Genomic DNA, 17,404 nt, shown 5'->3' with positions numbered 1-17,404 from the left:
TAAAATGAGGAAAAAGACAAGGCTGACCACTCTCTCCATATCTCTTCAATATTGTACTTGAAGTTCTAGCTAGAGCAATAAGACAAGCAAAGGGGATCAAAGGGATCCAAATTGGAAAGGAAGAAGTCAACTCTCACTATTTGCAGATGATATGATAGTCTACATAAGTGACCCGAGAACGTCTACTAGGGAACTTCTACAGCTGAAAACACCTTCAGCAATGTAGCAGGATACAAAATTCACTCAAAAAATCAGTAGCCCTACTATTACAGATGATAAACTCAATGAGAAAGAAATCAGAGAAGCAGCATCACACTTCACAATATCCACAAACTACATAAAATAACTTGGAGTAACACTAACCAAAAAAGTGAAAGAACTGTACAGTAAGAAATTTGAGTCTTTAATGAAATAAAGTAAAGAAGATACCAGAAAATGGAAAGATCTCCCATGCTCTTGGATAGGTAGAATCAACATAGTAAAAATGGCAGTCTTGCCCATTGTAATCTACAGATTCAAAGCAATCCCCATAAAAATCCCAGCACAGTTCTTCACAGACATTGAAAGAACAATACTCAACTTTATATGGAAAAATAAAAAATGCAGGATAGACAAAACAACTCCTTATAATAAAGGATCTTCTGGAGGCATCACTGTCCCCGAGTTCAAGCTCTACTACAGAGCCATAGTTCTGAAAACAGCTTGGTATTGGCACAAAAATAGACAGATAGACCAAGGGAATCAAATTGGAAACCCTGATATTAACCCACACACCTATGACAAAGATTCCAAATCAATACAATTGTAGAAAGATAGCATCTTCAACAAATTGTCCTGACACAACAGGATTCCAACATGCAGAGATTGCAGATAGATCTGTCACCATGCATAAAACTAAATGCAAATAGATCAAAGATCTCAACATAAATCCAGCCACACTGAATCTTCTAGAAGAGAAAGTGGGAAATACCCTTGAACGAATTGGCACAGGAGACTGCTTCCTGAACATTACACCAGTAGCACAGACATTGAGATCTGCCATTAATGAATGGGACCTCCTGAAACTGAGAAGTTTCTGTAAGGCAAAGGAAACAGTCAGTAAGACAAAACGACAGCCCACAGAATGGGAAAAGATCTTCACCAACCCCACATCTGACAGAGGGCTGATTTCCAAAATATACAATGAACTCAAGAGGCTAGCCACCAAAACACCAAAGAATGATATTAAAAAGTGGGTTACAAAATTCTCAACAGAGGAATCTGAAATGGCTGATAGACAGTAAAGAAAGTGCTTAAATTCCTTGGCCATCAGAGAAATGAAAATCAACTCTGAGATACCATCTTTTTTTATTTTACTACTTCAAATTAGGAAAAAGCTTGCTTCACATGTCAATCCCTTCTCCCTCTCCCCCATCCCCCACAACTTCCAACCTGCCCCTAGCTTTCCCTCCTCCACTCTGCAGGCAGGGTATTGCCCTCAAAAGAATCTTCCCAAAGTCTAACACATCATCCTGGGCCAGGCCTAGGCCTTTCCCCATGTGTCCAGGCCAAGAGAGCATCCCTTCACATGGGATGGACTCTCAAAATCCCTTCTTTTTTTAAGACCTTACATATTTAATTTAACGTGTACCCCCTGTACAAATGGAAAAAATTAAGTTCAACATTTCTAGACCAATATGGCTGTTAATTTTTGTACAATGCCAACTCAACACGGTAAACTGGGATACTTTTTTCCAAAGTTGACAGTACAGCTAAAGTTTCCAAAATTCATCTCGTATATGTATATATATTTAAATTTATATAAAAAACCAATAATGGCAGTAAGTTATGCTTCAATAGCAACAACAGCTTTTCCAGTTTCTGCAGTCATTTGAACAAAATTGTAGAGACATTTTTTTTAATGGAAAGTGCTGAGATACTATCTTGCACCACCAGAATGACTAAAATCAAAAACACTAATGACAATCTATGCTCAAGAGAAGATGTGATGTGAAGGAAAAAGGAACTAACCTCCATTGCTGGTGGGAGTGCATACTTGTAAGACCACTTTGGAAACCAGTATGGCATTTGCTCAGAAAAATGGGAATCAGTCTACCTCAAAATCCAGCAATACTTCTCTTGGGAATATACCCAAATAACACAGTCCATACAACAAGGACATATGTTCAACCATGTTCATAGAAGCATTGTTGTAATAGCCAGAACCAGTAAGACTTTATTTTCAAGCTATTTATTTATTTATGATTGTCTATATCCCTTTACTTTCTTTTTTCTTAAGCCTACCCACATCGTTAAACACACTGTAACCAATTTAGAGGATTTTTCCACCTGAACCTGCTTTCCTGTGTATCTGCAAACTTTTCTGTCTGTATGAGTGCAACTCAAACTACTGTACAGCTTAGGTCATGCAGTGCTGGTGGCTCTATGTCTGCAGGCTGCAGCTGTGAGACACATCTTTGTATCATGGCCCAAGGGGAGACTGTGGGACTAAGAAGCCATGTTTGGCTCCATTTTTGTGTATTTTAGGAACATTTTTAAAAAGCCTTCTCAAGTCTTATGTGGAAACACATACTCCACACTTGACACCATTTGTAGGCAGACCTTTTCATTGAGACCTCTGGCTCCCCAGTAATGACATGGTGACTTATTATTAGTTATGAAGGCTTGGCCTATTAATAGTTTAGGCTTGTTTCTAACTATCTCTAATAACTTAAATTAACCCATATCTTTCAGTCTATGTTCTTATATGTGGCTAAGTTACCTTTACTTTTTAATGGCCAGGCTGCTGCTTCTCCATCTGGCTGGCAACTCCCCCTTCCTTCTTTTTGTCTGAATCCTGTGTGCCTGACGATCCTGCCTAGCTATTGGGCATTTGGCTTTTTATTAAAACAATCAGAATGACACATCCTCACAGTGTACAACAAGATTATTCCACAACAGAGAGGAGGACACATATATTGGACAGACACTCAGAAACCAGGTTTCTGCTTTATTGGGAGGGAGTAGATGACTACATGAGTATTCTGTGCAAAAGAGAAGTATCTTCAAGGATTCTCCTGGCAGATATTGGAAATACCAGAGCTGACACTTCAGACCTTTTAATCCACCTGTTTGGAAGAATTCCAGGCCTTGACTTTTCTCTGTAGTTTCAATGACCTGATCTCAATGAGGATCATAACTACAGAAACCAGTGAAAGAATTGTTGCCATGATCCCAATAGGAAACACATGAGTGTGGTGTTTCTTTATCAGGGCTTCTTTCCTAACAGGAAAATTGGGTGGAAAGTCAAGGGTTGTTTCACCATAAAGATCTACTACATGGTTCCAGGTGACAGAAAGAACCGTGCAAAGACCGCTGAGAACCAGAACTAAGGCATAGCCCTTGTAGCAGACCACCTGTATATCAGGGACTTCGGCTTTTATGATGCTGATTCTAATTGCCACTAAGCTGCAAACCAGGATAACAGGTTTTATCAAAATCGACAGCAATATCAGGTTCCGAGCATACCGAAATTCAGGTGAAATTGTCCAGCTTGAGTTGACCGGGATGTGCACTGGAATACTGACCACCGAGGTAGAGATGTTTAAATCTTGATTGTAAAAAGCTTCCCAGAGGCCAATGTACACAAGCTGAACATATTTGTCGTCGAATTCCCACAGGCGCCAGTATCGGCTGTGTACAAGGATTAGTCCAAATGCCAAAGACCAGAGGCTGCAAAGGAAGCCAATGAGTTTGAAGATCCACTTCTTCATCTCAGTAAATCTGCACATGAGATTGAACAAACAGAGTCAAGTTACAAGTATGAAGAATAGTGAAAAAACAGAATAAGTCATGGTTTACAGTGTAGTAAGTTCTCACACCTTGTCCCTGTTGTCACACACATACTTGTATTAAAGTAGTCAATATACTTACTCTACACAAAAGTTTAAATGTATATAAGAAATCTTGAAATCTATGGCTGTGGCAGGAATTCCCATCTCAAGAGATTTTGGACAATATTTCACAGTGTCCTCCAAATGCTGTTTGTTGACTAAGAATATACAGTCAATTCAGGAACAGAAGGGAAGTCAGGAAAACCAAATGAGATATGATTTACCAATAACTATATACTCACGCCTTGCTCTTGCATCTCAAAATTGTGTTTCAATAATCCAAATACTGTGTATAAAAATAACGGAAGGATTGGAGAAACAGTTCAGTGGTTAAGAGTGTAGTGTTCTAGCTTAGGACCCAATTTCAGTTCCCAGCACTCACTTTGGGTGGCTTACAATTCCGTGTAACTGTACAAGGTCCTCTTACAACGACCTGTACTTGCATGCATATATCCACCCACAGACATAGAGACACATAATCTAAAATAAAATAAATATTAATAAAAGAAGAGAAAGCAACTAGAAATCCATGACTATGCAAAAGTACCCATTATAAGGTTTGAAAATGATTTGATTATTTGTCTGCACGTATGTCTGTGTACCACATTCCTGCTTGGTGCACCCTTCTGTGTGGAGGTCAGAAGAGGACATTGTATCCCTCGGAACTGGAGTTCTAGATAGTTGTAAGCTGTCATGTAGGTGGTGAGAATGGAATAGGTGTCCCCTGGAAGAACAGTCAGTGCTCTTAATCATTAGCCAAATATAAGTTTTTTAGACAACAATATGGCAATGTCTTTTGTTAGGGTACCCTGTACCTCAGGTGGCAGTGCACCATGTCTGGACAGCTCTCTGAGCTTAGTGTCAAATGGAGGACTCCCCTCTCCCAGCATGGCTACCTGCTCTCTCCCTGACCTTATCTGGAGCTGTCCCTAAACAGCTAAATGGATGCCTGACCTATCTGGAGCATGACCTTTGACAAAGATCCTTGCAGATGCTCACCCCCGCTGCCCATATAATAATTAGGCATTGTGCTCCAGCTCTATGGTAGGACTGTGCTCACAATCTTTCACAAGTTGAAATGTTCACATTTTTTTACTAGAAATTTCATTTCCTGCAATTAATAGTAGCATAAGAAGTTCAATATCATATATAATGTGATATTTATTTTATTTCTGTTTTCAAATCAGAAAAAACAATTATTAATATCCTAAGTGAGTATAGAAAGCAGAGGATTGCTTAGTTTAATTGTGACTTCTCCAATAGTGTAGTGGAATATCACAGGATCATTACCAAGCATGGATTAATGTATATGATCTTAGAGGAAACAAGCAAAATGAAAAATAATACACATGGAATGCCCATTTATGTCCAAGGAAAACATACTTCTTCAAATATCTAAGAAGATAGGAATATAACAGTTGTGCAAAAATAGAAAATCTAAGCATATCAATTGGTGGAATAGAAACTATCATTCCTATTTGCACACTTTCCTAGAATGTGCACATTTCTAAAAAAAACCTGTGCATGGCATTTTATAACTTAAGACAGAGTGAACACAAACCTTAAACATCCATTTGTAACTGGAAGGAGGTATAGCTTGTTGATGGTGTAATTAACTAACAGGTGTGAGGCACTGAGGTCACTCCCCACTCCCAGGAAATAAAATGTGCATGTAGAAGATGAAGAACAGTGGATATGTCCATTTTGTAGCTATTCTTATTTTGTTGTTTTGTTTTGTGTTTTCAGACAGGGTTTCTCTGTGTACTTTGGAGCCTATCCTGTCCCTCGGTCTGTCGACCAGGGTGGCCTCGATCTCACAGAGATCCACCTGCCTCTGCCTCTGGAATGCTGGGATTAAAGTCATGAGCCACCAACGGCCAGCTTTGTAGCTATTCTTTACTCTACATTCCACCTTGAAACAATTAGGTGCAACATACAATGTACACTGATGTATTTTGGGTGAACAAGTATCTTCTTTGAAGCAAAACTTACACTCCCCTTTCACACTATGAGGCAACTTATTTAGATCTTTTGACAACTCAAATCTTTGAATGTAGCAATAATGAAAATGAGAAAATCCCACTGAAGGATCCCACTGATTCATTTAGTAAAAAGGAAGGCAAAGTCCTTAAGTAGCTAGTCACATAGATAATGCCATTGCCATTGCCATTGTCCATGCAGAAGTTTTGAGGGACCCTTAAACTGGATCTCCTTACCAGAAAACCCTCCCTACCAGCTACCCACTGTTCCAAGTCCTCTGTGGAATGCGCTTTCTAACTGGGTGAAGCCAGTATACCTGCTCTACTAGGGAAGTAACATCAGCAAGTTAGGTGTGAAACTGAGGGTGGCTTGGGTAAAAGCCTGCCCATCCTCTCTTCCTTGACAAGGCAGGTCTGAGGTGGTCTGAGGAAACAATGTGCTTTTAAATGGAACTGAAAACAGAATGGAAAATGCTGTTGTGTCAAGTAAATGGGCTACATGGGCACATTTTATGCTTGGATTTGAAACCCAAAGCATGGAGGTATTTATTTTTTAAAGACCCAGTAGGAAAGCTTCCATACAAGGTAGTTTCAATAATTACCTTATTATTTTGTAGGTGAAGTAATAAATTTGAAGGCTGATATACAAAGCAGCAGGAAATGTTGACCATAGAGGGCATCACATGAAGAGGGAAGTACCTTGAATAAAAATGTATTATTAGGCAGATAATTCCGTTAAGAAATAGGCTGGCTGATAGGCTCTCATAATCTTTGGATTATCTGGAGAATCTTTTATAACTTGAGGATTACTAGCCCCTTTGATATTCCTGTGCCTCCAACAATACCCTTCCGATAATTATGCCCATTTTTTAGATAAGGCAACAAAACCCAGAGGCAAATTCACACAGTCAACTTCATGGAGCTACACAGACAGCAGTGCACCTCCCTGATTCCATGTAGTCACACATGGGGCTTCAAGGCCCTTATGATATTCAGCAGGACTTACACACACTTAATCACATGTCATTGGCCCTTTCTGGCACTCTGTGTCCTGTGAAATTGAATGTAATTATTAAAAGGCTCCTGGAAGGTGTAAAAATACTTGCCTGTTTTCTTTTCTATGAAGTCCCAATGTTAGTGATTTCCCACCATAAGAAAGGCAATAACTGTAAACATTCTTATGTTTCCATGGATACCAGGGCTTAGATGGAATACGCTGAACAATGAGCACATTCCAACATACAAGAATGTACCATCAGGTATCTCTTTAACATGTTGATAAGTCTTTGTAGAACTGAAATTTATTTTCGAACTCAAACGTGTTGATAATCCTTTGTAGAAATAAAAGTTATTTTTGAAGTCATGAAACAAATAGCTACTATAATTAATGAGATCCCTAAAGAATGTTTAAGAAACAAACCCTGGGCAGATTAAATGACTTAGTGGATAAAGGCACCTGCCCAAAATCTTGATAATCAGGAACCCATATGGTGAAAAGCTGAATAGAATTGACAGAGTTGTACTCTGACCTATGTGTGTTCCTTGGTGAGACCCCACAAGTGCATGCACACCCCGGCACACACACACACAAAGATACAATGAGGAAGAAAACCAAGAAGCTGTTTAAAAGGAATCTCCAGATTCCCAGAGACGTCTGGCACAGGGGAAATGTTAGGGGATCCACTAGGATGACCCAATTTATGAATCCAAGCAGTGGTAGAGAAAATGCCATTCATGCCATTCCCCTATCATGAGATTGGTGTCTACCTTGGTTACCATTCCTAGAGCCTTCATCCAGTAGATGTTCAAGGAAGAAACAGTATCCCACAGCTAAGCACTGAAACATACCCCTGGAATCCAGTTGAGAAGAGGGAGGAGGGATGAGCAAAGAAGCCAAGATGGTCCTGTAGAAACCTGCAGAAAGAGTTGACCTGACCTAGTGAGAGCATGGCACCCTAGTCAAAAAGCTAGGAAAAACAGCATTGGATCAAACCAAGCCCTCTGAGTGTGGGTGCCAGCTAGGAGACCAAGACAGTCTATGGGACCTCTAACAGTGGAGTCAGCCTTTAACCCTAAAGCCCAAATGGACTTTGGGAGCCCATTCCTGATGGAGGGATAATATTGCAATGCAGGTACACCAAACAATATGGGAGACTTTGAAGGTCCTTGGTGTAGGGCCTCACTGTCCCTGGGGAGGTGTTTGGGGATGTTTTGGGAGGATTGGTGGAGAACATGGGAGGGTGGGAGGGTGGGGAAATGGGGGTAAATTTATATGTACATATGAGTAGCAATTAAAGAATAAAAAAGAGAGAGACTAAGACCACTACCACAATTTAAAGCCAAATTTGATGTAAGCTTTAATTAAACACTGGCCACGTCTATCTCTGGGATTCCAGAAGATGGCCCAAATTCAAGTTTTACAGTAGGTGCAGTCAAGGGCAAGCACACATCCTGATGTATTATTTCCTGACTGTGAGGCTCCTGCCCAGAATGTGATCAAGCATAACCATTGCTGATGGATCAAATAAACTTGTTTTGGGGAGTAAAAAACAAGTGGCTTGTTATCTCCCATAAACAACAGCCTCCAGAATCTCAGAAACTATCTATCCTTGAGCAAGAGGCGTACACATCAGACATTTTTGTTTCATCGATCAGTCTCTTAAGCTCCCATATTGGCTATTAAAATTGTTCAGCATGTAAATGTGTTCCTCAAAGCCTGATAAACTGAGTTCTATCCTCAAACTCTACATAAAAGTGGAAAGAGTATGAACTTTAAGAACTTGTTTTCTGAGCAGGGCGGTGGTGGTGCATGCCTTTAATCCTAGCACACCTGTGAGTTCTCGACCAACAAGGTCTACAGGAGTTAGTTCCAGGACAGCCTGCAAAGCTACAGATAAACCCTGTCTCGAAAAAAAACCAACAATAAAGGAAAACCCAATGGACCTGGAAAGCTTGTTTGGAGGTTCTAGCATGGGAGCACAGCTACTCATATACTCTTGACCGAAGACGGTTCCTCCTCAATTTGGGGAAGGTTGTCATCATCGACAGAGCACACAGCTTCTGGAGGGACACGCATGGAGTGGTGAGGAAGGAAGGGGACATCCACCTAGAAAGCCAGATCAGCCCAATCAACCCTGGCAAGCAGTGGGGTGTCAGATGTCACAGCCAGATCACCTTCACATCCAAAAGAGGAGGGATGCAGAGGACATGAGGGAGCAGAAAGGTTGTGTCAGGTGAAGAATAGAAGAAAACAAGAAAGGAGATACCATAATAGAGGGAAACATTTTAGGTTTACAGAGAAATCAGGCACTAGGGAAATGTCTGGAAATCTACAAAATGACACCAGCTAACAGGTACCGAGGTCTTTGTGCTCACAAAGAAGACCTAGGAGAATCTGGAATGTTAAGCACACAGTTATTACTTCAAGGGAAGCAATGTAATGCATTATCTTCCCAGATGGCAAGGAATGGCAATACTCATTAGCCTGGGGACCTTTGCTCTATCAGTGTGGGTAGAGACATTCCCAGCACTATATACTCCCCCAGACTCTCATTCTAAATTTGTTTTTCTCAATCTATAGAATATATCTTCATGGACTTTACAAAGAGTTTTAATACAGCCACATCTGATCTTTATTTAGTTTACTTTGTTCCTCAAGGAGATTTATGTATGCTTTGTTCTCCACACGCAATAGTTAATTGTCACCAGAATAATGTTCACCAAATTATATTGTGCTTAAATATGTCTAAAGCAAACCACTGAGAGTCAGACTCTCAGAGTTTGAACCAACACTTGATACTGAATCATGTTGTCCTGAACTGTGGGCTTGCTTCCCAAAGGCCTGTGAGGGTTGCAGAGAATCCCATACCATAAGAACACATTCAAAACAAACCCCAATTTATTTTGTTAAAGTCAAGCAAGAGGATATGTTGGTATGTGGTAAGCACCAAGCACAAATGTGCATTTTTGACAGGACAAAGTTCAATCTCTATGTCAGCAAGTATTCATAGAATGTTTATGATACCTCGGGCTCTGTTTTTTTAAGTATACAAATTATAGACTTACATAAAGAGACATTTTGATTCCTATGTCTAGTGCTGTTGTTGATCCCTGTTCTGGAGCAAAACAGTTAGCATGTATTTTTATTAAAAATTTATGTGTTTAGTGTGTGTGCATGTGCATGCATGCTTACAAGTGCATACATGCCATGGAACACATGTAGAGCTTCGAAGAACACTCTGAAGACATGGTTCTGTTCTGTCACCTTGTGAGATCTTTGGATTAAACTCAGATCTTCAGGCTTGTGTAATAGAGCTTCTACCTATCTATCTAGCTATCTCCCAGGCCTGTCATTACCCAAAAGCAGAAAAGAGACCATCCACAAGATCAGCTTGTTAACTCCCCCCAGAGAAGGAGAGAGTAGGAAAGGTCATAAGTGTGTCTCCTGAGATTCCAGCCAGTTACTCCTGTACATTTTCTATTAGCATGCAGTATTGCCCCCAATGTATGTGTCTTTGGGAGCTGGGAAATGGTATATAGACCATGAATGTTTAACTGAAGGGTGAGAGGGCACCACCTATGTAGCTTTAGGGAAGTTGTTATCTAAGCTGGGGTGAGTCTTCTCAAGTGATGGGATTGTTTTGGGGTCACTCTCAATTCTTTTTTTTCTCTCTTTTTATTATTATTATTATTATTATTATTATTATTATTGTTATTAATTGAAGTTACGGAACAGGCTTGTTTCACATGTACTTCCCCTCTCCCTCTCCCTCCCCTCACCCCCATTCCTTCTCTCCCACCTCCAACCTACCCCCCACCCCATCCACCCACCAGTCCCCAGGCAGGGTAGGGCCCCCAACCGGGGCTCCACCAAGTCCACCAAATCTTCCTGTGCTGGGCCTAGGCCCCTCACCATGTGTTCAGAGACAGAGCAAATCCCTTCAAGTGGGATGGGCTCTCGAAGTCCCCCCCACCCACTAGGGCAAAACGCCAGTCCACCTCCGGAGGCTCCCAGGAGTGCAGGGGCCTCCCCATTGGCATCCATGATCAGGGGGCTGGATTAGTCCCGTACTGGCCTCCCAAAGAGCATCTGGGGTCGATATGCTTTCCCTTTTTCAGGCCAACTGTTTCTGTGGGTTTCTCCAACCAGGTACAGACCCCTTCATTCTTCATTCCTCCCTCTCTTCAACTAAGTTCCAGATTTCAGCTCAGTGTATTTCTGTGGATGTCTGTCTCTGCTTCCATCAGCCACTGGATGAAGACTCTAGGATAGCATAGAGAGTAGTCATCACTCTCATTCTAGGGGAAGGGTTTCTAGGCCATCCTCTCCTCCACTGCCCGTACTGTCAGATCGTGTCATCCTTATAGGTCTCTGGAGATCTTCCTAGTTCCAGATCTCTTCTCGGACCTATAGTGGCTCCCTCTGATATGGTATCACTCATCCTGCTCTCTCTCCTCTATTCTTCCCCCAACTCAATATATTTATTCTCCTCTAGATTTATTCTCCTCTACTCTTCATCTTGTGCTCTTATTGTGGCAGCACCCACTCCCCTACCCTCATGCTCTCAATTAGCTCGGGAGTTCATACCACTTCCCATTCCTGGGGTCCATTTATCCCTTAGAGACATTCATGATTTCTAGTTTCCTTGGGGTAAAGGATTATAGGCTGGTAAACCTTTGCTCTATGTCTAAAAATCATATATGAGTGAGTACATACCATGTTTGTCTTTTTGTGATTGGGTTACCTCACTCAGGATGGTTTCTTCTAGTTCCATCCATTTGCCTGCGAATTTCAAGATTCCATTGCTTTTTTCTGCTGAGTAGTACTCCATTGTATAAATGTACCACATTTTCTCTTTCCATTCTTCAGTTGAGGGGCATCTAGGTTGCTTCCAGGTTCTGGCTATTACAAACAATGCTGCTATGAACATGGTTGAACATATGTCCTTGTTGTATGGACATGCAGTATTTGGGTATATACCCAAGAGAGGAATGGCTGGATCTTGAGGTAGATTGATTCCCATTTTTCTGAGCAACCGCCATACTGATTTCCAAAGTGGTCTTACAAGTTCACACTCCCACCAGCAATGGAGGAGTGTTCCTTCTTCTCCACAACCTCTCCAGCATAGGTTGTCATTGGTATTTTTGATTTTAGCCATTCTGACAGGTGTGAGGTGGTATCTCAGAGTTGTTTTGAGTTGCATTTCTCTGATGGCCAAGGATTTTGAGCACTTTCTTAAGTGTCTTTCAGCCATTTCAGATTCCTCTGTTGAAAAATCTCTGTTTAGTTCTGCACCCCACTTTTTAATTTCATTGTATGGTGTTTTGGTGGCTAGCTTCTTGAGCTCCTTGTATATTTTGGAAATCAGTCCTCTGTCAGATGTGGGGTTGGTGAAGATCTTTTCCCATTCTGTGGGTGGTCGTTTTGTCTTACTGACTGTGTCCTTTGCCTTACAGAAGCTTCTCAGTTTCAGGAGGTCCCATTTCAGTAAATCCTGTCAATTCACTGATTCACCAAGCTACATATTGTTGGAACCGTTCTTTTTGATGCCAGTTCTGTGCAGAGTTAGACATGAGGCAACTGAGGACGACTGCTTTATGTGTCTTAGGCACTATGTTCCTGACAGAATGCCCCCTTGTGGTTAGACATACTTGAAGCTACAGATAGGCTGTTCCTACTTTATCAGAAACTAAGGAGTCAGGGCATTCTCCCACACATGTGTACTAACAAAGAGTCTCCATCCTCAACAGACCTGAAATCAACATTGAATTATGGTTGACACCCTTTCTTCTGTGAGCTTTTATGAGGACCATGTGAATGCTATCCTATTAAAAAGGAGATCTGCTGCACCATGATCTCAGAAGTATAAAGAGTTGCCTTATTCCATGAATATGCCACCCACTTCACAAATATTCGCTAAAATCCCTTGAAAATTCACAATGAAGAACCATGGGCTGCTCTGTGCTTTGGAAAGTCTACCCAATTTATCTTTGAAATGTTTCTTTTGCTTAGGGAAATATATATGTACCATAAATGATTTAACACTTCGACTTTCACTTTTTTGCAGTGCTGGGGATATAACTCTGGGCCTTGTTCATTCTAAGCATTCACTGCATCACTGAAGTACACAGAAACAAATTTTGACTATTTTTAAGAGTGTGGCAATGTGGGATTTTTCACTTTCATGCTTCTGTACAGCTACTTACTACCAGGCATTGGTTTCTAGAACCCCAAGTTCCTCGACAGACCAGTAAACATCAACACTATAACCCACCCATATATAAACCATTTAAAGCAGTGGGTCTCAAACTATAGGTTGCGATCCTTTGCAGTGAAATGACCCTTTCATGCGGGTCGCATAAGACCATTAGAAAATAGATATTTACACTGTGATTCATAACAGTAGCAAAATTAAATTTATGTAGTAGCAATGAAAATAATTTTATGGTTGGGTGTCATCACAGCATGAGGAACTCTAACTATATTAAAGCGCTGTAGCACTAATAAGGTTGAGAACTGCTATTTAAAGGATAACTTTTATTTATTATTTTGATGTAGTCCTGAGGATCAAATCCAGGACCTGCTACATGTTAGGCCATCATTCTATCATTGATGTAGAGCCCAGTCCTAAAACACTAATTTTGGTTTTGGTCTTTACTGTTGTTGAGACAGTCTTTCTGTGTATTCCAGCCTGGCCTAAAACTTGAGTTCCCCCTGATTCAATCTCAATGCTAGGATCATTGGTGCAAAACTCCTTGCATTGCTTCTGTATGTGGTATGCATATATGTAAGTATACAGATCTTAGCATGGGTGAGAAGACAGAGGTTGACATGAGCGTTATCCTTGATTGCTCTTCTCCTTCTATATTGAGGCAGGATCTCTCATTTAAACACAGATCATGGCAAATTGGCTGTTGACCTAGTTGGCTTGCTCTGTGGACCCCCTGTCTATGTCTCCTAAGAACTGGAATTACAGACAGGCTGTCACACCCACTATATATTTATGTGGGTTCTGGGGATCTGAACTCCAGACTTCCTCACTTCCTGGGAGAGCATTTTACCCACAGAAACATCTCCCTAGTCCTAAAGCATTGATTTTCAAAGAGCAAATGTAAAACTACAATATAGAGCTGGATATCATGGTTTATGCCTATCCAGCATGGAGGTAGCTGATATAGGAGGATTGTAAGAGATTTAAGACCAGCCTAGGCTACGTATGGAGTACCAGGGCAGACAAGGCTACATATCAGGACTCTGTCTCAAAAACTAAGTATACCAAATACATACATGTGTCCACCACATACATAGGATTCTCCCCTTTTATGTTATAATGGAAGGGGTATTGGGATGCAGCTTAGAGACAGAGTGCTACCTATGATAACTTAGGCACTAGCTTTCCACCCAAGAACAGGGGGAAATGGGCAAATTAATATTTGCTATCTAAAAATGGATGCCGGGCTGGGCATGTTGTTGCAGTTATGTAATTCCAGCATTTAGGAGGCTGAAACAAGGAGACAAGTTAGAACCCACCCTGAACTGCACTTCAAGTTGTACGTCAGCCTGGGCTACATAACATGACTCTGTGTCCAAAAATAAATAAATCAAATATAGTAAAACTGTCCAGTCTCTGTGATTCCCTCAGACCCAAAGCAGGTGCCTCTAGTGACACAGTATCCCAGCACCTGGTACATTTCAGAACAAATAGGTAGAGCACCAAACAGACAAAAGAGGGTGACAGCATTTTTTTAATGTTTTTTTGGGGTGGGATTTCTGAGACAGGGACTTGTTATGTACCTCTGGCTGGTATCCAGCTGGCTAAGTATCCCAGAGTGACCCTGAACTTGTCTTAATCCACTTCCCTCTTCATCCTAAATGTTAGGATTACAGGTATGTGTAACCACGACTGGATTTTAAAGATATTTTGGAATACTTTGTGGGGTAGGGTGTCAGAAAATGAATCTAGGACCAAACACATGCTAGGTCAGCATTCTACCAATGAGCTATGTCCTTGGCCAAGGCTTGCACTTCTAAATGTATTGTATTAACTATAAAAAGGGCAGTTCCCTTTGTGTAGAGTGTAGCCTACTTCAAATTCTATGACTTCTGTTTTATGAGTAAAAACTGAACATGGTGATGTGTTTTTAAATATATATATGGCACTTAAAGGTGATAAGGACCTAGACAGTCAGAGAATATTATCCGTTGAGGCAGAAAAAGAGTTACAATGTGCAGAAAACAGAATATTAGATGCACATGTAGATCGGATAAACCTTAATTTAGACTGTATTCTGGTTATCTTGCCATCCAAGGAATATCCTTCTGGGATTCTGATTAAGAGGGAAGACACCATATTGAAGTGGATATTTCTGCCACATAAACAGATTAAAAAGTTAAAGACAGATGTAGAAAAGATTTCTGATTTGATTTTAAAGGGAAAATTAAGACTTTGTCAACTGACTGGATAAGATCTAACAGAAATTATAGTACCTTTAACTAATGCAGAAATTTCCTCCTTATGGAAGGATAATGAATATTGGCAAATAGCTCTTACTGACGTTTTGGGAATGATTAGCAACAATGATCCCAAAACTGACAGAATTAAATTAATAAAAAAGACAGTCTGGATTCTTCCACATATTGTAAGACATACTCCCATTTCTGGAGTTCTTACCTTCTACACTGATGCCAACAAATCAGGTAAGGCTGGTCAGAAAGCAGGTAAGTTAAGTAAAGTAGTTCAAAGTCCACATACATCTGTACAGAAGGCAGAATTATATGCAATTCTCATGGTACTCATGGATTTTACAGAACTTCTTATTATATTTACTGATTCTCAATATGCAGAGAGAGTCGTGTTATACATTGAGACTCAGGAAGCCAGCCTGAGAAGGAGAGCCGACAGAGTCTTGCATGCCCAACTGAACTGCACATGCTGCCCAGTGGGCTGGAGAGGGACCAGAACAAATCATTGAACACATCAGAACAGTGTTATTCCCACTTCTGTTTGTATACATGAGAGGAGGTGGAAATACCTCAGATATCCTGCCCTGCAGACCCCAGGCCACTCAGCACCCCTGAACGTACTGTCAAAGATAGCTGTTCCTCCCCTCCCTCGATCAACTATGGGAAAGCCAAGGAGAAGACTATGGATGACTTGAAGTGTGAAAAATTAACCAGGGAAATTGTGGGAAAGGACAAGTCATTGGCTGACATCCTGGACCCCAGCGTGAAGATCAAAACAACCATGGATCTGATGGAGAGAATTTTCCCCAAAGAAGAGTACCTCCTAGAGGAAGCTCAGCAGCGAAGGAAGCTGCTTCCCAAAGTCCCCTCACCCAGAGTCATAGAGGACAAGTGAGTAGGTGACACACACCATGGGACATCCTGCAAGGGTGTGGTCAGGGTGATGTAGAGTGAGAGGCAATCAGGTAGCTGGGCATTTTTTCAGTTTCCCTTTCGGCTTGCTGTACAGACCGCTGCCATGCTGGCTGGCTAGGTCGCTCAGTAAGTAAGGCTTTTCCCTATTAAATACCCTGATATTTCTACTTGGCTCTGTATTGGTAATTCTCCACTTTAGCCTCCCACAGTGGCAAGTATGGTACTTGAAAGAAGCTGTGATCTCTTACCCTAGTGTGGCCTTTGTGGGAGTGTGGAAAGCCTGCGTGTACCACCATGACAACTCCAGCAATATTAGTACGAACCTGTTACCAATACACATTCATCACTTTGGATATTCATATTTCTCCACACCTGCTGCTGATCACCAGCATTTTCTGGCTGATTGGAAAAGTGGCCACCATTCTTGCTCTTAGAAATGTGTACAGATGGAGACAAGAGCAGAATGCTACCTGTTGGGAGCCAAATCTCAGGGCTTTGCATGAGATCCTAAGCCATGCTTGGCAGGCCACATAGTTAACCTTTACATAGCAGCTCCTTAGAACCTCAGCTCAAGAAAAGAAACAACTTGACCCAGTCCTCCACCCACAGGCTCAGCCACCTGGGCAACCCCTTACTGGACCTCTTACTCATGAACTCTTTACCCTGCCAAACATCCTCTTTGTGGCTTCCTAATATCCTGCCTATACTAACACCTGGTGCACAAACAACCCTTTCTGACCCTCCCCATATCCTGACTATATAAGCTAGCCTGAGAAAAGTAAAGTGTGCCACTTGATCAGAATCCTGTCTTGTGGTCGTTTTTTCTGCATCTCTTGTCCCCATTCCCTATTCCTGACTCTCTTGCCCCAGGTTGACATCCTGCAGGTATGGACAGCTACCCACAATGCCTTCAGCCTTTCAGTGATTCTGAATATCGTTGCCAATAGCTTTGTCTTCCTTGCCATCTTGTGCAATTATTTCTCCATTGTAAACAAGGAAGGGATTGCCTTTCCACCCTCTTTCCATATGCCCCTTTATCCAAATATTCAGAAAGCTGTGGCTGCCATGAGTGTGGCATTTCTATCGGCTGTCCTGTTCAGTGGCATGATTTTTATTTTTTCTACTGTTCCCTTAAACATAGTAGGTTTTCCTGATATCTGAAAATAAATTTACTT

General features: G+C 41.2%; 1 protein-coding gene and 1 pseudogene across 1 annotated transcript; one reads left to right on the top strand and one right to left on the bottom strand.

Annotated features, from left to right (window-relative positions):
* Window positions 1-3,066: 3,066 nt before the first annotated feature.
* LOC100752936 lies at window positions 3,067-3,752 on the bottom strand. The gene has a single exon (XM_027432159.2). The coding sequence runs from the start codon at window positions 3,750-3,752 to the stop codon at window positions 3,099-3,101; it is 654 nt and encodes a 217-aa protein (XP_027287960.1). The 3' UTR covers window positions 3,067-3,098.
* Window positions 3,753-15,996: 12,244 nt separating this feature from the next.
* On the top strand, window positions 15,997-17,390 carry LOC107977008 (annotated as a pseudogene).
* Window positions 17,391-17,404: the final 14 nt, after the last annotated feature.

This window comes from Cricetulus griseus, chromosome X (genome assembly GCF_003668045.3).
Source record: "Cricetulus griseus strain 17A/GY chromosome X, alternate assembly CriGri-PICRH-1.0, whole genome shotgun sequence".
Taxonomy (NCBI): domain Eukaryota; kingdom Metazoa; phylum Chordata; class Mammalia; order Rodentia; family Cricetidae; genus Cricetulus; species Cricetulus griseus.
Note: the sequence above shows the minus strand (reverse complement) of the source record. Positions and strands in the feature narration are given on the sequence as shown.